This window comes from Nilaparvata lugens, chromosome 10 (assembly GCF_014356525.2).
Source record: "Nilaparvata lugens isolate BPH chromosome 10, ASM1435652v1, whole genome shotgun sequence".
NCBI lineage: Eukaryota > Metazoa > Arthropoda > Insecta > Hemiptera > Delphacidae > Nilaparvata > Nilaparvata lugens.
This window is the reverse complement of record NC_052513.1, coordinates 8549307-8570353: the sequence shown is the minus strand read 5'-3', so window position 1 is coordinate 8570353 and position 21047 is coordinate 8549307. Positions and strand designations below refer to the sequence as shown.

General features: G+C 34.4%; 1 protein-coding gene across 2 annotated transcripts; it reads left to right on the top strand.

The window, feature by feature from the left end:
- The first annotated feature begins 5069 nt into the window (after window positions 1-5069).
- On the top strand, window positions 5070-20193 carry LOC111052951 (polymerase delta-interacting protein 3). Of its 2 annotated transcripts, none has more exons than XM_039436220.1 (8): window positions 5070-5262; window positions 6133-6409; window positions 7201-7327; window positions 8231-8433; window positions 9584-9657; window positions 10363-10597; window positions 14395-14579; window positions 18401-20193. In XM_039436220.1, the coding sequence occupies exons 1-8, from the start codon at window positions 5189-5191 to the stop codon at window positions 18483-18485; spliced, it is 1260 nt and encodes a 419-aa protein (XP_039292154.1). In that variant the 5' UTR covers window positions 5070-5188; the 3' UTR covers window positions 18486-20193. The 2 variants fall into 2 exon arrangements, with proteins under 2 accessions (XP_039292154.1, XP_039292155.1); XM_039436221.1 differs by having other exon boundaries at window positions 5105-5262; window positions 8231-8425; window positions 9579-9657.
- The last annotated feature ends 854 nt before the right edge of the window (window positions 20194-21047 follow it).

Below are 21047 nucleotides of genomic sequence, written 5' to 3'. Positions count from 1 at the left end.
TTTGGATGAATCACTCTTTGGAAGGCTGGAAGAATACTTCGTGAAACTCACTGGAAATTCAATTTCCAGGGAGTTTCACGAAGTATTCTTCCAGCCTTCCAAAGAGTAGGAAGGCCTTCCAGCCTTCCCTTAACCTTTCTGTTCACTTCCATGACTGTGTTTGTGTGACATGACAAGGTCGATCGCGAGCGTGACCCAAAATGAAAGCTAAACATCGACCTGACCCCTAAAGAAAGCTAAACATCGACCTGTTCGTATACCCTTAAGGTCTCTTCACACCTAGCGTTGCATAGCTATACGTTTCCAGCAGACAAAAGCCGTCCTATCTCCCTACGTTAGGGTCGAGCCCATATTTTTTTAGTCGTGTTCAGAGACGACAAGGCAGGAAGCTCTCCAATTGGGTGATGGGTTGGCACAAGAAAAAACGACTAATATGGTCCTGCCCTTTTAATCTACAATACTGGTACGTGAAATGGAAAGATTCATTAACATTGGGAGATAATAGGACGGCTACGTCTTCCGAACACGTATTTCTAGACACGTTATGCTAGATGTGAAGAGAACTCTTTATCAAGTTAGATTTCTTCCTAAAATCATCAGAATCAATTCAATAATGAATAACTTGAAAATGTTAAACGATTATAAAACATTTTCAAACAATGATGAACGAAAAGTTTCTCAAAAGCCTGGAAAACCTCCAGAGAGTCAATAAGAAATTATATGGGTATAAATTATTAAGTTATGTCTATATTTCTTCCACCACCAGGCTACTGACTATTTTTTGTAACTTATTTCTCTGTTGAATTTGGGAAATGCAAAAAACGAGACCATTGCAAAGTCATTTGGTTGTCGGGTATTGATATTAAAAACCGATTTTCCGTCGAAATGTATTTTGTGGCTTGGTGGCTTTGGCTCTATGTCAAAATATCAACTTTCTTACAAATCAGCTAGAAAGTTCACCTTGTATTTTCGAACTACGGCATTTCAATACGGAAATGCGAGTGCTAAAAGTGCAGAAGTCGAAATTGGTAGTTCTGGCACGGAGTATGAATGACAATCTAAAAACATAATAATATTATGTCTTCATTGGTAGTTGGCACTCTGAGAGTGGGAAAACTCTCAATAACTAAATCATGACATTGGGAGTATAAATTTTATAACTTTTTATTGCTTTGAGATTGGACATTGGCACTTTATGAACTGAAAATAATCGATATTAGTGATATATCAGCATAGCCACCTCTAATACTGTATTAGAGGTGGCTATGGTAGGCTATTAATGTATTAAACTCATTTTTGAAAAAAATCGACATTGGTAGTTTTTGCTCCAAACAACAGTATTATCAGTTACTATTAGACTGAGTCTCACTGAGAGGCTTGATTATAAATTTTAAGTGTAACTTTTCCAAAAATTTTCCGAGGACCCCCAGACACAGTATACATATAGTATGGAAACTTGGCTAGTACCCTGGCGCAAAAATCCGCCATCTTGTTAGGAAGCGCCGCATTGTAATATAGTGAGGTCCACGTTATAATGGCAGTGGATAAAGGTAGAAGAATAGCGATGCCGATTCTCTTCATTAATTAATTATATTCTACACTGTCAAAAACATAATTGGCATCGTTGTGGACCTAGAAAAGGATAGTACCACCGGCTTTGTCGAATGATAGACAAGGATAGTGTAATAGAATTGGACTCAACACGAGCTTTATTCAACATTAAATATGTGTCTTAGTAACAGAGATAACAGATTATAAATATTACAGCTGTTTTATCATCACAATCTTCCCCCCTTAATATCAATCGGCACTCGTGGGGTATGGGGTGAGCTGGCGAAGTGAGACTGTCGATTCTCTGCCGTTGTTGTGGCGAACAAACGCATATTCAGGGTTACTCTCGATTAATTCAACTTTTTCAACTTGCGATTCTTGTTTTGAGTTTATTGTCATCTTCTTCAACCATACTGGTCCAGGTGTCAATAGCCAGGTTGGTAATGGTTTTCCATTACTTGAGTTTCTTGCATGTAAAAACATCCGCTCATGTGGTGTGCAGTTGGTGCTTGTGCATAATAGGGAACGAATAGAGTTAAGGGCATCGGGGAGAACTTGTTCCCAGTGACTGTTGTTCAACCTCTCGATTTTAGGGCTAGCATCACACTTTCCATATAACTCCATTGTACCGTTCGACTTGCCCATTACCGGCTGGATTAGGGCGATGTTCTGCTGCTGGCAATTCCTTTTGATAGTAGGAAATTTTTCAAAGCTGATGACATAAACGATGTTCCTCTATTGGAATGTATGTAAGACGGTACACCAAAAGAGAGAATAGTGATGTAAGGTGTTTTATTACTGTATTAGTAGTCATGTCAGGACAGGGGAAGGCAAATGGGAATCTGGAATATTCATCTATAAGAACTAAAATATACTTGTTCGAATCGACAGTCTCACTTCGCCAGCTCGCCCCATACCCCACGAGTGCCGATTGATATTAAGGGGGGAAGATTGTGATGATAAAACAGTTGTAATATTTATAATCTGTTATCTCTGTTACTAAGACACATATTTAATGTTGAATAAATTGTGATAGAATTGGACTCAACACGAGCTTTATTCGACATTAAATATGTGTCTTAGTAACAGAGATAACAGATTATAAATATTACAGCTGTTTTATCATCACAGATAGCAAAACCAAAGTTGATCAAATACTGTCATTATAACGTGAACCTCACTATAGTATTGATGGGAGGTTCGGATCACTTTAATGATCCGGATCAATTGATCTCATTCCTGCCACGAGCCAATCAGAAGAGGATTGACTTGGGTCACGTGACGTGTCTAGTATTTGCGCCATGTAAAAAGCATTGGTTGGATAGGCGTTTGATTGACAGTTTCCATTCTGTACCTATTCTGTGCCCCAGACGTCCCTCCTGGGAGTATTTCATGACTGTGCTTATTCAGAGAGCTCTTCAAGGCCACGGTCTCTTGCCCTGGGGTCGCCGAAGGGCTTCGGCTGTTTCCGTACAGCCTCGGGCATGTTCGGAATGCTCATCACCAACAATCACTCATGGAGGCTTCCACTTAATTTGGTAATATTGTCTAGGAACTGAAATATTAGGCGATCTCATCCAAACGTTTACCGAGAATTGATTTTGATCGAATTCCACCATCACTAGATTTTCCATAACCACCAACATCAATTATCACGAATTTATAGTTTGTGTCAACCAAACTATAAATTACGCTGATATAACGCAATTATACAACCGAAAATGTCTTTTTATAGTATGTAGTAGAGTGACCCACTATTTGTTGGAGCTTGAATTTCAATATGCTTCCCATCAATTACACTTATACAATTAAGGAACTACCATATTGAACCAAACTTTTCAGCTATTTTGACGTGACAACATCTTATAAATTGGTTTGCCGGGTGACACTTCAAGAAACTGCGTTACGTTCCCACGTTATGCGCTCACAATGAGAGCGAGTGAGAGCGTTCGTTTCGGTTCACGGTCGTCTGGATAGAGCACGAATAGGAGCAGTGGCGAGCAACAACAACACAGCAGCAATCTGAAAGCATTCACCTGGAGAGAGAGTGAAACGGAGCAGTCAACCTGCACAGGCGCCGCAAGCAATCTCCTGCGACTGCGCCTGCTTAGTGAATAAGTGAATAGGTTATGTTGTAGTAGTCTAATCACAATAATGCATAATCCACATAATCATGCATAAGTGAATAGGTTATGTTGTAGTAATCACAATGTTGTGGTTCAGTGCAAGATTCTTTGTATAATTAGTGTTTTAATATAATTCTTTGTATAAATAAATGTTTTAAATTGTACTATTATTTCATCCTTCTTCCTACTATATGAATGAATATATTCACATTAAAATTATTTTACCACTCACATTGTCACGTAAAACTTTCGCCCGTATACCGACTTTACAGGCAACCATGCAATTTTTTTCCCCCGCATTTCCTCTGTTGATTCTGGCATTTCTTTAGCAACCATACACATTCATATAGCTTCCAATGTTGAAAAAATAATAGAGTTCACTGTCGAAGGAGACAATCAGCTGAAGATGATAGACTGTTGTGAATTGCCTGAACCCAGATATTTTAATTTTAATATCAATGCCAACCTTTCTTCTGGAGAAACTGGCTGCCTCCACCTCGAGTGCTGTTTTGTTAAATCATTTTCAAAAGGTTCTCGAACTTCGGTAAACTCATACGAAAATACTTGGAAAATTTCACTGGGTCGCTTTTAAGACGCAAGAATATTGTGTGGAATTCTCCGTCTTCATCTCTTGCTTTCCACAGCTGGTGCACCCAATATTTTGGCCTCTTTGTTTCTTCTTCTTCTTCTTCTTGTATAACAAAAAAGGCATCAACCGCTATAATGATATCCTCTTTGTTGGAATCCATCTCTGTGACTGAAATAAAGAAGTGATTGCAGTGGAATGACGTAATACAGCAAACACAGCAAAGCACAGTCCCCTATGTGTGAATGATAGCGACCCAACACGACTGCAGTCCCATCGCAAACGCAACGCAGCACAGTACCAGCACAGTCCCACATGTCTGAATCAACCTTTATGATGTTTAGTGCCGGCTGCACAACAGCCGGTTGAATTTTAACCATGATTAATGTCACGAGAACCAATCAGAGAAGCCGTCTTTTCTAAAACGCCTTCTCTAATTGGTTCTCGTGAAATTAAGCACGGTTAAAATTTAAACAACTGTTGTGCAACCGGGCCATCCTATCAAAATGCTCTTGTACACAAGTCTTATATTGATTTAAAATGTATTTTTGAATCAAATTATGAAAAAATATATTTTATTGATTGATTTTACATTAAATTGATTATTTTACTAAGGAGATTAAAATTATTATTAAATCAATTTTAATGTGATGAATTGAGTAACAGCTGTGTACACTCAGTGGCAAAATGGAGAGACTTGGCAACGTTTTTCTCTCCTATCTATTATTCTTTGCCATTATAACGTGGACCTCAATATAGAAACATATCGTTATTAGTTCTGCGCATGAGCAAAACTTTCTCGAAGCAGACACTTAATAATCAGCAGAATAGAGCAGGAACAAACGAAAACGAATAACGAATGGCAAAAATTCCTCACGTCGTTTGTTGATTATGTCGTATTTCTATTAATTTCTTTGCATTTATAATGGATATTGAACTTAGCTTGGATGATATTATTCAGAAAAAAGGTCTCAAATCAAACCAGAGGCGTGGTAGAAAGTAAGTTTTAAATATGTTTCCTATTTTGTTGAACAAGTTGTAGGCTTAGCTATGATACCGTATTCCAGAAACTAACCTGTTATCATAGATCATAAACTTCTTTATTATTATTCTTTTTATTAATAAAGTTTTTTATTATTCTTTGTTTTAATGTTTTTATATTTAGATAATCTTTTTCTAAAAGAAACTAGAAACCGTAAAATTATAACTCAGTTTTTCTATTGAACATCTTGCTTGATTATAGTATAACCTACCGTAATGTTTGTTCTCATGTCACTGCAAGGTCTATGAAAACCTTGTCATTTATTGTATTCATAGACCTTGTGTCTCTGAAAATTATTTTAATTTCTATGGAAATTATTTTAATTCAGCTTTTCCTACATTTCCAATTGTAAATCTTATCTGTCTGATCGGCTCAGATGATGTTACACCCCATTGAAGAAATTGCATGAATATTGAGTGGAAAATGATAAGTTATCCGTGATTTGCAATGCAGGATATCCTCGATAAACCGATTTAACTAGGACTATTGCTTTGGGGAAACATAATGTACAAGAAATGAAAATGTATTTAATAAAAAATACAATAGGCTATGATATCTTCCAGAACACAAAGTAACCTACTTTACTATATTATAATTTTAACACTTAAAAATTCATACACAAAACTAAACTAAATATAATCGATGTCAAAACCACAGTTAATTGTAAAAATTTATTTGAATTTCTTGATCTAGATTATGACTCTCCTGTTAGCTTGGTCCAGGTTAATAAGGTTCTATCGTAGTACATCTTTAGCTCATAATATGTTATTACTTTGTATAAAAATTTTTATGCAAAACATCAATTATGATCATAATTTATTTTTCAGTTTCAGAAATCCTGGAGCCAAGAAAAACGAAAACAATAATAATCGTTCAAAGAATACAACCAAAGGTGCTGCCAATAATAAAAATGTTGGCAACACAAAAAATGTAGGCAACATGAAAAAATCTCCCAAGAGACCAGTAATCCAAGATGCGAGGAATAAAATAATTCAAAAATCGAGGATGAAGATTACTGATGCCCGAGAAAAGCTGGTGGAACTGGCCAAGCAAAGCGGCGATGCTAGGCTCAAGCTCAATAAACTACAGGAAAGAAAGCAGAAGGTATTCAATATTATTTAACTGCGTTGTTAGTTGAGGATCTATTCCACGATCAAATATTTTATAACAGATATTTGACCAACTTATGTAGTTATAAATATTAAGCTATCCAAAATTCTTAGAAATCTTAATCCTGAAGAAAAATTCGATGATCATCACCATGTGTATTTGACCCTTCAATTTATTTATTTAATAAGACGGATTGAGGTTAATCGGATACATTGTGTAATTGTGTGCTATGGCTTCTATTCAATCTATTCAGAATTATACAACTTTTAGAGAAGTAATATAGGCAAACTGTCCTGAGCTAAAAGCCCAAAACGGTTTCAATTATAATTTATACAACAGTCCAAATGTAGCTATATTATTGAAGACCAACCATTTGAAAATAAAGATCTTGACTTGAAAATTGAGTTTTTAATTATTCGAAATATTTTATTCTTGTCAAATGATTCTGTATTACATCTAGAACGTTGTATTCCTTACAGCATTTTCCCATATTTATAATAATAATAGATCATCTATTTTCGTAAACAACGTAATTCCACGAGAATTAGCTGTGCATTCTTGACTAATTTTATGTCAACGTTGTTAATTTCAGTTCATTGTTATCTTGATATTCAATAAATTTGGTTACTTTTTAGTAAAGAAATAATTTAAATATCATTCATTATTAGTTATTTTGAAATAACGAATCAAAGTTCCTGTTAAAATACATTTCTTACTTCTCTTTTGATTACGATATTTATTTAGTAGCTTAGTTGTCAAGTGAAAAATTTTGTTTTTTTTTTCAGACGAATCACGGACCAAGAAAACAACCTTTCCCTGGCAGACCTCGTCAAAAGTCAGCGCTTATTCTTAGATCAATAGATCCTTCAGTCACGGATCCTAGCATCAAGATCATTGATGACGATGATATGAGTAAGCTTAGAATGCTTCCTTCCTATAATATAGGTTGATATCATTATACAGTGATAGACCGTATAAATTACATGAAATAGGCAATGAAATAATTATTTACAACATTTTCTTGATATTCAGGTTGGTAATCGTATATAGTATCAAATTTTCAAATCCAAATGAAAGAAAAGCTATTTAATTACAGTAGGTAGTGTTTACAATATTTTTGTGAATTTCAAACATTTTTTGAGACTCTGTGCATTATAAAATAACTTGTAACGGGTTTGCAATGTTATTATTGAACTGTGGTTTTAAAAAATTGAACTGAAACAATAGATTAGCCTCGCATATTTCACCTTTCTCATTTGCAATGAATAGGCGAAATCAACTTGATGAGAAATGCATATTAGATTAGTTCCTTGGATGATATCTGATATTTCACTGAAAGAAGTTTCAAATGTTACAAATGCTTGACGAAATTATATCGTTTAATATGACTGGTTGCATTGCAAGTGTTCCACAACTCTTGATTTGTAGGAACTGTTAAGAAAATCACTTCACTTATATGGGCTACTTTATTCAAATTAATAAAAATAATATAACAACTTGTAAATGGAAGTTTTTATTTTTTAATAAAGGGTACTACAAGTAGTTATATTGTTTTTATTAATTTTAACTGTTGAGAGTTTACTGCTACTTGAACAAAAAATGAGTATCTTCTTACAATCACCATTTATTGTCATTTTCAAATAAATCATTGTCTTTTATTTGTCTTAAATACGAAATTTTCAGATTCAAGGTAATTTTCTGCTATTCTGTCATTTTAAGATACTTCTCTTAATAGAATGCAGCATTCAGTTTCTAATCCATTTCTTATAATCCTCCCTATTCTATTCCTAACTTTTTTAAAATTTTTTTTTTCAGATGGATCATCGGTATTTGATCTGAAAAGAACCATCAACAACAGACTCGGTGGATTTGGTCTTGGCAGCTTTACAGCAAGAAATGACGTCATCGATTTGGCTGGTGACGAAGATGATGCTAATCAAATGATGCCTTATGACAGGTTACTCAGACAATCTCTGCCACGTCTGAAGATTGTAGCTCAGAATCAACCCATACTACAGGTAACTTTTAAGCACTCATAGGATAAATTACTTTCAATACGTAGCATGGATTATTATTCACTAAATAAATAAAATTATAATGGAACTCTATTAGTTTCTACAGGTAACTTTTAAGCACTCATAGGATAAATTACTTTCAATACGTAGCATGGATTATTATTCACTGAAAAAATAAAATTATACTGGAACTCTATTAGTTTTCTAATTTTGTATTAATTAAACGAAAATCCCAATTAAATTCTGAAAATCACCCAGAAGACTTCTGCTGCTGCAAATATTGACAATAGGGTAAACAGCTTGACGGAAATTCGATGAGCGCTACTGTACAAAAATTAATAATAATAATTAATTTTCGTTTAATAATAATTATTCATTAATTAGCATTTGAACAAATGCAACTTCCAATTTATTTCATTTCCATCTGTAGAATTTTGTATTAATTTTTGTGAAACTGGTAAAACATAATTTATTTATTTATTGGATAGAGCAAGTAATACAATAGTCGGAAAAAACAGGCTATTGCCAAAAACTTCTATTTCTAATTTTGTCTCAAATCGTCCTAATATTATGTAGCTTATATCCATTTCAAGTTTCACACCAAATCATCAATCTGAAACTACAAATCTAACAATTTCAAATTTAGATAGATTAATAATAAAACTTTTATAAAAACATTAAACAAACTTAGAATTTATAAAATATAGAATAAAAACATGAACTTTGAACTCGAAATAATTCATAGTTTTCTTCTAAAGTTATCGTGATTTGAAAAAGTGTTTTGTTAGGTCTGAAGACTAAATTCTTTCAATATTACAGTAATTGTGAATTAATTTATTTGATAATCTACATAATGATGAATAAATAATGAATAATATGCAATAACTAGAAATGAATGAAATGAAATAAAATTAATAAGACAACGAATACATTATCCAATCCATATTGAGTTCCAATCTCACTGCTCTTGAATTCTTATAATCGAGCAAATGGCTCATGACTTGAAAACTGAATTTAAAAATTAATTCAAGATATTTTTGAGTTATTAACCACGATTTGCATTATAAAATTGGTAATACGTACTTGTCAATGATGTGTGAATTTGACGTTAATGAATGAGCTGCATTTTAATTTAACATTGATAATTTTACAGTCAATCAGGAGTAAGCCTAATGGATGGGGAGACCTGGCTCAGGCAGCAGGGTCAAGATTAGGCCAGTCAGCCAGGTAAGCTTTCGTCCTTTTTTTGTTGATGATTCCCAAAAAATCTATTATTTTTTGCGTGGTAATGAGGTTTGATTCAATTCATTTTTATAGAGTACAATTTTTGCTGGCTTGCATTCACAATTAGATACAATAAAATATTGGAACATCTAACTTTACAAACTAACTTTAAATGAATAGTTTCATTTATTTCACTTCATTTATTGTATAAAGCACTATAATCGTAATATATATTATAGAATATATAATTTATTATGACATTGGAGGAAAAACTAGGCTGAGCCTGTACTATTTCTCTCCAAAAATGTTGATAGAATGTTAATGTTGTTAAAAATTTAAGGTTATGTAATCACACACAGCTTCGTCACTTAGAACGTAGAACGTTTTCTACTTTTCTCACAACATTTTCTACTTATATTTTAGTAGTCTGTTCCAAAGAGTAAAGTGTAACCTTGGCGGGTGAAAAGATAATTTAAATCATTTAATGCTTAAATACAAACTGATGAACGTTAGATGGTAGGTGGAGGAAAAGATAATCCAAATCCTTTCAAGTGTAAATTCAAACTGATGATGTTTTTGCTGATCTCTTTAGTAGGATCTGTTTCTAATGTCATAACATTATTAGCAAAAGATCCTACTAAAGAATACAAAAAACATCGACAGTTTAATATCAAAGGAACATCAAACTAATGATTATGTTTTGTGTAGAGGTCACCTGTACAGCGATGACATGGATATGTTGGGAAGAGGCGGGGGGGCCGCGTCATCTCGCCTGATGAGCCAGGAGATGCGATCCCGATTGGACATGCCGACGTCCCCCGTGGCTCGGTCTATGCACCCCGCCGCCGCAGCGCCCTCCATGGCAGCATCCTCCGCCTCCTCGCAGGGTCATCGTATCGTCGTCTCCAACCTACATCCCAAAGTCACTCACGAGGACATCAAGGTGATGTATCCTCCTACTATTACATTTTCTTTTATTACTGTAATGTGTTTCTATCCATAATTTGAACCACATTGGGTGATCACAAATAATAGACAAGTCAAGAAAACAAAACATACACTCAAACAGTAATTAATAGAATAAATTGAATTAATATGAATAGCTAGCCTACTTCATTAAAAATGATTAGAGTATTGTTGAAGATTGGAATTCCATTATTCCATTGAGTATTCTGTACAGTTATTGAACAGAATTATGTTTATGTTATTCCAATTCTCTGGTTTATTCGGCGAGGGCGTTCAATAGTATTCATTTTATCTGGGTAAACCCTACGTGAGTTTTCACTTGAGCTACACTATAGAAATCAGATGATAAAAAATTCGCCTTTTTCTTTTATCTATTTTTTCTTTTCTATTTTCTAATTTTCCAGTTTCATTATGATTGGCATATTCATAATATTCTGTTTACATGAATGTGGTTACGGTTACATTGTAGATAATTGAAAAAAAAATCTATATTAAATAGGGAAATGACAGTGATTCGTTCATCGCCAGATCTAGACACCTTGTAAAGCAGAAACACTGGTAATTAGCAGGTATGTTTGGTTGGGCCTCTGGACAACCAAAGAAGAAACGCCAAGAAAAGCCTTCCCAAAGAAGCTCAAATCAGCGTTTTTCGTTGAATTTGAGCTGAATGGGGCGCGAAAATAAATGAATAAACATATCCAACATAAATCATGTTCATCAATCTTTTTTATGTGGCCAATAATTTATTTTGCAAAAACTTGAAATTAAAATTGAATTATCTTTTAAGAAATAAATTTCATTTTTCTTTCATTCTCAATGTATGTCACTAAGAAGGTATGATCTATAAGCTCCTAAAAGTGATCAAGTGTAAAATAACAGCTCGTCTTGTGAATAATATGCTGAGTGATAGAACTTTCAAAGTCATCATTGGATCTGATATAAGCTCACAAAGAAAACTTAAGAATGGCCTGCCTCAGGGCTCAGTTCTTGCCCCTCTCTTGTTCAGTCTGTATACTGCTGACATGCCAGAAACCTTGACTAGAAAACATGGCTATGCTGATGACTGGGTATTATCAACACAGTGTAAATCATTTGAAGAGTCAGAGAAAATTCTTACAGATGACTTGAGAGAGATGGGTAGGTACTTTCGAAGATGGCGTCTCCAACCAAATGCCAGCAAAACAGAAGTTGCATGCTTCCACCTGAACAATAGAGAAGCTAACAGAGAGCTAAGAATTCAATTCGAGAATAGAAGCCTTAAACACAATAAGGCTCCAAAATATTTGGGCGTGATACTTGATAGGACACTTTCATTCAAAGAGCACCTAACAAAGACAGCAGAAAAACTAAAAACCCGAAACAATATTATGCAAAAACTTTGCGGAACATCATGGGGAGCTTCAGCATCTACATTACGCTCTACAGCCCTAAGCCTTGTCTTTTCAGCTGCTGAGTACTGTGCTCCAGTCTGGATGAATAGCTCTCATGTTCATAGGGTTGATGTTCAGCTAAATAACTCAATGAGAATGATAGGTGGTGTTCTGAAATCTACCCCTGTGGAATGGCTCCCGGTGTTGAGTCACATCCCACCCCCAAATCTTCGACGCATGAATGCCCTTACTAGAGAGTACAAGAAGATACAGGAAAATCGAAGCCTGCCAATACATGAGGATATACAAGATGCCAATCAGAGCCGTCTGCAATCTCGTAAGCCACCGGTTAGGACGGCAATTACAGCCTTAGATTCAGGTTTCCGTATAACTGAGGCCTGGCAACAAGCGTGGTCAGCAAAGCAGAACATTGCCATCCCATTTGTAACCAAAAGGCCACCAGGCTTCGATTTGCCTCGTAAAACATGGTCGGCATTGAATAGGGTACGAACTCATCATGGTAGATGTGCCTATCTGATGCATAAGTGGGGGAAGGCTGACTCCCCTTTCTGTGAGTGTGGAGCAGTCCAGACTGTGAGACACATAGTGGAGGAATGTCCCAGATCAGCATACACGGGTGCACATGAAGATTTCCTGGTGGCTAAACCAGCATCAATAGCCTACTTAAATACCCTGGAAGCATGCCTCTAATTTCCAGGTCAAAAGTGACTAAGATATTTTCATTCGATTTATATATGAATTTTCTATTGTTTTCTTTTTTTTCGAATTTTGTGATCATAAATGTGTTGTGTATACTGCCATACGCTAAATAAATAAATATGTCACTAAACATGAAAGGTTGTAAAGTACTATTCTGTATTTGGAAAAAAACTTTTGTCAATATCACTTAAATTTATTATTTAATAGCAGGACTGCAATTTAGTGTTGAGACCAACAGATCTTCAGCTGTACTGTACTATTCTGTTCTTTTCATACTGGACATTATCCAGTATTCATTTTTGATGAATGAATGATTTATAATCTAACATCGAAACTATCAGAAGACAATTTATATACATCTTATAAAATCATAAATAAAATCTCAGAACATTATATCAACTTTGCCAAAACAACTAAAAATGTAAACAGGATATATAAACTTGGATTAAGATATGTTTTCTATCTATGAGATGCTATCACGAAGAGTACTCTTCTGTGATTGCTTGCTGCTGTAATTCTTAGTAAATCCTCTAGTCTTCATTTTCTACCACCTGGTCTTATTGTTTTTCCTATATCATCATTTCCTTTCTTCATACCTACCTTCTATTCACTCTTTCTGATACCTTTTTTACCCTCTCAAGGATTGAAGGTTTTCCTAGTACAAGGATAACCATAGTTGGAAAACCCTTCAATCCATCCCCTTTTTTGCACCACAGTTCTTGTATATTATGATTGTTGTTAATGACCGAGCGAAATGAGGTCTAAGATTCAAGTCGACGGTTTTGCATTTCTCTTTATGTTTAAATGTTTATATGTTGCGCATTTACAGCGAAACGCAGCAATAGATTTTCATGAAATTTGATAGGTATGTTCCTTTTTGAATTTCGCGTCAACGTATACATAAGGTTTTTTAAAATTTTGCATTTTAAGGATAATACAAAAGGAAAAGGAGTTTCCTTCAAACACCAATATTACCGTAAAAATCAGACTATAGAATTATTCATCATAAATCAGCTGTCTAGTGGACTATAATACTACCCGTTCAAAAACATCGAACATCTTGAAAATGTATCTTTCAATCTACGTAAGTAGACAGTTGTCTACTAACTTTGTCTTTCCATAAACTGAGGCCATGATTCTAGTTTAAAGTTTGGAGTTATTGATTGATAGAAAACATTTTTTTACATTCTAATTTTTTAATCTGATGTTTAAAATTGCAACAAATATTATTGAAAAGAAATTGATTTCTAAAATCATGAAAAGTGAGAAATGAAGTTTGTAGGAAATCAGCATTATGGTAGTTTATTTTGTTAATTTCAACACAGCGATTTTTCGCCAACACGACAACACAGAATGTTCTCTGATGGGTTGTTTGGTTTGTTGTATCGACGGCAGCCAGACCTGATAACAGCGCTCACACTCACATTCCGGGACGACACGTCACGGTACGATAGGACAGAGAGCTCTATGTATATTTAGGATTTTTTCTAGATATTTTAAATTGATAAATTATTTATTAATTTTTGAGAATACATAACAATAGGTCAATGTAACTTACTGAGCGCGAGGTCTACTGTTCACATAACTACTAGTTGTTTTGCATGTGTCCATTTGTATATTTGTGTATTGTATGTTGTGTGTTTAAATGATTGAAGGAGTTGAATAAATGAAGTGATTTGTTTAGGAGCTGTTTGGTGAGCTTGGCCAGCTGATAGCTTCGCACGTGGTGCGACCCGGGACGGCAGAGGTGATCTACATGAATCAGAAGGATGCGATCGCCGCTGTCGACGCCTACCACAACAGGACACTCGACGGCCAGCCCATGAAGTGCATGCTTGTCAACCCACGCCCGACCGCTCTCAACCCAAGGTATTTCAACTTCAACTTGAAAGTACTCAACCATAGGTCTATTGAATAGATGCCAGAAATTGCTAGTTCCAAGTGATTTTCAACCAAATGCTTTTATTCGAATCAGCTGTATAATCTTATTTGTATAGCTAGAACTGATGTCTAGGTGCTAGCATAGAGAAAATATAGCATACTAGCCGTCAGGCTCGCTTCGCTCGCCATATCCGTCTAGCCAGGGGGCTCCGCCCCCTGGACCCCCGACTGTATCGTCCAAGAATGAGATCAGCAGGCTCGCTTCGCTCGCCTGCATTTTTCATTTGAGCATTTCTATCATATGTTTGTACAATCCAGTCGGGGGTCCAGACTAAATGTCTGGCTAAACGGATATGGCGAGCGAAGCAAGCCTGACGGCTATTAATATAATATTCCCAGGATTGAAGTAGCAGTGCCCAATCAATTTTTCCGCGATAAATGCATTTAAATCTTCAACTTTGTGCCAACCTAACAAAGTCTACTCAACTTGATGCCAACCTGACAAAATTATTAATTTAGTTGCCAGTTAACAACTGTTTCGAAGAGGTACTCTATCTAGATTATAGTTCTATAGTAACATATGATATGGAAATTTCAATTATAATTAAGAGATTGGGAGAAGAAGAATATACATGCTAAAAGACGAACTTTAAACCCTTAAAAACAACCCTTAGAGTTGAAATATTGCCAAAAGATTTCTTAGTGCGCCTCTAAAGGGCCAACTGAACATACCTACCAAATTTGAACGTTTTTGGTCCGGTAGATTTTTAGTTCTGCGAGTGAGTGAGTGAGTGAGTGAGTGAGTCAGGCTTCAGTGAGTGAGTGCCATTTCGCTTTTATATATATAGAAGAAGATATCCCATGGTATAGGGCGTTTATGTTCCAAATTTCTATGTCAACTGAAGCTGATGGTCCTATAGTAAACGCAAATTGGAGAGGCGGGTGATGGTGGCTCCATCTATGAGTGAAATTGGTAAATTTCAAAAAGTAAAAAAATATATAGCCTATCAAAAATAAGAAACGAGTAGGTAGCACCAATTCAAGCCTTCTCTGAACCGTTACTGAAATTGGACAAGTGACGCGTATTAGTTTGTTTTTCTCTAAAACATAAATAAAACCTGATTTCAAAATTGTCATATGATTGACACATCTCCAGTATTTAGAATAACATATACATTATGCAATTTAAAGCTGGAAATTTACCAATTTCAATCAGAGATGGTGCTACCATCACCCGCCTCTCCAATTTGAGTTTACTATAGTGGTTGTTTTTCGTGAAGCTATGTGACGCTGCTAGTCTCTCATACTGTGCCGCTCTCACACTCTTACCCTAAACGGTAATAATAGACAGTAGTCGACAGTACGGCTTGAGTTAACAGTAAAATTTGGAACATAAACTATCTATACCATGAGATATATTCTTATGCTATCTTTTCTCTATGGTGCTAGTCACTAGATTCTAGTTTTTATTCAATTGACCCATTGAATTCTTATGGCTTTTTGTTGTCCCGTTAATGGTCTTATATGGCCACTTTCACACGGCAGAATCCTGGCTCCTGAAGATCATATTACGGAAGATCATATTTCATATTTCGCAGCTCTCCTGTGCTTTCATATGGGGATCTTACCAAAAAGCCGACGGATCTAACAATTACGCCGACGTTTGCTCAAAGTATGACTAATCACTTTTTCTCAAAGTCCAACTTCCTTAAAAATATAGATAGAAGATTTCGGATTTGGATGCAGCGACCCCAAATTCTTTAAAGCGTAAGTCCCATTTCCAAAAAATACCCGAAAACAAGGGAGTTATAGCTGTTTTTAATATAGCTTCCCATTATCATATGATTATATAGTAAACGTACAAAGATAACAATACTCCTGCCTCACGAAGAGACAGGCAAAGGTTTTAAGAGGTTTTCAAACACCTAAAAAGTTTCAACATGAACATTTTTAATTTTTAAAAGTTGAAAAAAAAAATTGAAAATATGAATTCAAATATGAACTCATAAATCAACTCCACTCTTCACCCAATAAAATACGAGGAAAAGGACAAGTAAACTTCACTGAATTTCAATTGTCATTCAACAATCTAATTTATCAGGTTCAAATAGTTGAATATAACTCCAAAATACCAGTAAATATTTCTTTGCAACAATCAGAAAAATCTATTATGAACATACAGTATAAACATTGTGGTGATCTGAATCGATCTATGAGAAATAGGAACTGAAAGAATAAAAAATGTCATTCCATTGCAACTAAAACGAAACTGGTGTCTGCGTGTTTGTATTAGAACTGCTGGGTGGATAATGCATACTGAGGAAGTCATGAATAGTCCAGACCAGCCTGGTGACTTTGATGCTTTTGACACCGGAATCTCGTTTTATTTTTATTAAAGAATGAAAACCATGTATCATAGTAAAAAGCAGTTCTATACTTTGTATTATTATATGAGTATTGATTAACATAATCATGGCTTGTCGATTTTAGTCGCTGAGCTGAATCCTCAGTCGTAGAGCTATGGACCAAGCGCGAGCTTTTGCTTTCTATGTCGTATACCGTCGACACAAACTTCGGCTTTTTTGTTGTTCGATTTTTTGCCGTTCTTATGAATTCTGTTGAATCAAACATGATGATATTTAACAAATTGCGCTGAACCTGGTAGAATTCATAGGAACGGTAAAAATCAATTTTACGGGAATTGATGTGCATGTCACTGGATTTAGAATATCAATACGATAATGTGTTCTATCATAATTTAATAATTATCACAGAAATGTTTAAGTGAAAACGTTGGCGCAAACCTACTGCCATGGGGAGACAAATAAATTTATGAAAAGCTTGATAGCTTGAATATTGATCTGGATATTTGTTACACGCTTTTAGTTCAAGACATAATATGTCTTGGAATAATTTTTAATCTATTTTGTCCATCGGCAGGAAAACGTTGGTTTTTCAAAGTTATCTTACTCCCTTATTTTTGGGTATTTTCAGAAATCAAGATAAATATCCCACCAAATTTCCTACATGAATACAGTGTAAGTTGTATTATAATAGCTACAGTACATACGTACTATATAGTACAATACCTGTTCGTTTTTACCGTATAATTATATGATAATAGAAATCTTTATTAAAAACAGCCATTACTTCCTTGTTTTCGGATATTTTCGAAAACGGGACTTACGCTTTAAATAATCTGGGGTCGCTGAATCCAAATCCGAAATCAGAATCTTTCTATCTTCATTTTCAAGAAAGATAGATTTTGAGAAAAAGTGATGACCGGAGAGACGTAGAATCACCATGTGAAAGCGGCGATTTGTCCGCTAGTATCTCGATCCAAACGGGTTTCTGCTTGCCTCGAGGGAAAAAGACGTGACAAAAGGAGGTTCCTGGCTCGGGATCACCATGTGAAAGACACGATTGGACTCAATGTACTTCGACAAAAAAACGTGAACACTGTTCAGTGTTCAAGTTGCACGTCTCCTATCGTGTGAAAGAGGCCTTACTGTCATACTTCTGCCGGGACCGATAGTTAACATGTCTATCAGATAATAAGGGAATGACCTGGTTGAAAACTTTTGTTCATATCTTGGTTTGAACCCGGGACCGCTAGGCTGTATACGCAAACAGTATATATATCCACTAGACCACGGATCACTGCACTTCAACTTGACGTTTTTTTTAGCTGGTCTAACGATTCTGATTGGTTGCTTTTGAATAGCGGCCTCATATTCCTTTTCAAGATTTTCATAATCGATTTATTAGAACCCACTCTGATTCTAACATTATTGTTTCTAATTTTGCAGTGCCAGACCGAAATACCCCAGCAGCACCAAATCTCAAGTAATGCCAGATATTTCAGCTATACACAAAGCGCTGTTCAGCAAGTGACCAATGACATTACTCGTTTAAAAGTGATGAATACTACGAGATTGCCCAACTTTTACAGTACACCTTGGACATGTGTGGGTATCAGCATAGTCATGAATAAAGCTTTGTGAAAAGAGAATGCAAGTTCATAAAACTGTGTTGTAACTTGAAATTCATCAAGTATTTGTAGACTTTCTCATATAATTATCTATTTATATGAGAATTTTCACTTGGTAGGACTAGATTTATTTAACATTATTGTGTTAGTATATTTACTTTCACTAGAATCAATTTATCTCATTCTGTATTCTTGATATTTTTAATGTTTCTATACAACTTGGATTGGTGTTTAATTTTTTTAATCTAAGATGATAAATTGATGCTATGTTCGTTTCTAGTGGATCTAGAAGTTATCTTCAATCCCTTATATACTGTAAACCGATTATTATTTATAAATTTGACTGCTATAACATTTTCTATGTGGTTTTACTTCAACCTTCAATTATTTAAGTACATTATCTGAAACTATAGTTAAAATTCAATCGTTCCTGTGATTTATTTTATCTACCCCTCATTACATTATCTCCCTTTCAAGGTTTATATTAGCAAATCGGTATAATTCATTCATCAAATGGCAATGTGAATTGAAGCTAGGATGAATCTATTCTCGTTATACATATCAGTTTCAAATTTAATGTTTAGTAGTATCTACTGTTTGGAATTATTTGATTCATTAACTTGATGGACTGTAACATGTTTTGTAACCATTGATTTGGTAGATGTTTATTGATTCACAATAAATGCAGGCTTGAACAGTGTTCTTATAGTGTTGAACTTTTTGTATATAAGATTGACTTCATTCAAAAATGCCTTCATTTCTCATAGGGAATGTTGAACACACTATTATCATTGTAATTAATACACTACACTATAATTTGTAACCGAAATTATTATTTTTATATTAATTATTTGGGAAATAGAATATCAAGCAAAGAAATGAAAACCACATAATATTGGAATAACGGGTGTAAAAATACACTTTTATTATTTTCTTGTAGACACAACTATTAACCATAACATTATTAAAGTTGATGACGAGACTTTACTGGCAATATAAATATCCTGTTCTTAAACGAATAAGACTATTTGGCCCGGTTGCACAAAAGCCGGTTAAATTTTAACTGTGATTAATTTCATGAGAACCAATCAGAGAAGGTCTTTTTGATAAGACGGCTTCTCTGATAGGTTCTCGTGGAATTAATCATGATTAAAATTCAACCGGTTCCTGGGCAACCAGTACTTTGTGTATTGTTTCCTATTTAAACTAATATTTTAAAACCAATAAATTTTTTACAGTCAGAATAAATTAAATAATTTCAGTTTTGATGCGTTTTAATGGTCAAACAGTATAGAAATAATATATGGCATATTATAAAACTCACAAATAGGAATTGATAACATATATTATTCGATTGTTATTTTTATATCATTGGAGAAACTGATAGATTTCTCCAGATTTTTACATCAACTTTTGAGAATAATTGATTGAAGGAATTATTATTCAATTTAAGATAGTTTTATCTTATAACAAGTTTTGAAATTTATTCGGATAAGGCTATTCTTTTTGTTTGTAAGGATAATGTTGTTTGAGTTGAGCATTCACAAATGACTCCAAATTGTGCATCAAATTATTATTACTTTTGAAAAAATAAAGATTGTTTTTCACAAATCGTTTGTTTCTGATATACCTTGATGTAGTATTTCTATCGTAGAATTCTCAAAATTTATGTTTGCCATCACAACAATTGAACAATAATTTCATCATTTTGCCCCTCTAAACTACTACACGGTTCTTCAAGAACTTTAGAATAAGTTTTTTTGCACACCACTTTGATCAAAATCGTAGCAGTCGATTTTGTGGGACGGTCTATTTCAAAGCTGCTTCCCAAAGTCAGCAATTTTAAAAACAGTTTTGAAGTAGAAAAGAACTTTCTTCTAGTACTTTTCGATCGTTTCGACCTGGTATAGCTCTTCATCACACTGAAGAAACTACACTTTTTCTACTTCAAAAATGTTTTAAAATTGATGGTGGATAAAGATTAGATACACAACACAGGCGTTTACATTGGTCAAGTTTACTTTAATTCAAGTTTTAATATCGCCTCAAAACTATTTATAAATAGAACATCAAATTCTCAAAGTTTTCTTTTCACTTTTCTTGCATCATACATTTCTATTTAGTTGTTTTTATAATTATATTCTACATTGTCTGACAACTGTTTTTATCTCATTTTTCCATTTTGAGTTTGTATTGTACGGTACCTTCAAGTCAAACATGTTCAACATCTACTAAACTTGAATCAATCAATCAATAATTTTATTAAATTCAACACAATATACATAAAATAAATCAAAATACAAAAAATCTCAATAAAAAAGAAATATAATAAAGTACAAAAACAGGCTTAATGGTGGGGTGTGCTGAAAAGAAAGAAAGGAGGAAAATACCTAGCCAATTATGGTTTTCGATGTAATAAGCAGGTATAGAGGTAGTAGAGGGTATAAAAGTAAGGAATGAATGGT

Coding starts and splice junctions, on each gene's coding strand:
- LOC111052951 (XM_039436220.1), top strand. CDS start 5,189: ATGGATATTGAACTTAGCTTGGATGATATTATTCAGAAAAAAGGTCTC. Junction 8,434..9,583: donor AGAATCAACCCATACTACAG/GTAACTTTTAAG, acceptor ATAATTTTACAG/TCAATCAGGAGTAAGCCTAA. Junction 14,580..18,400: donor CCGACCGCTCTCAACCCAAG/GTATTTCAACTT, acceptor CTAATTTTGCAG/TGCCAGACCGAAATACCCCA.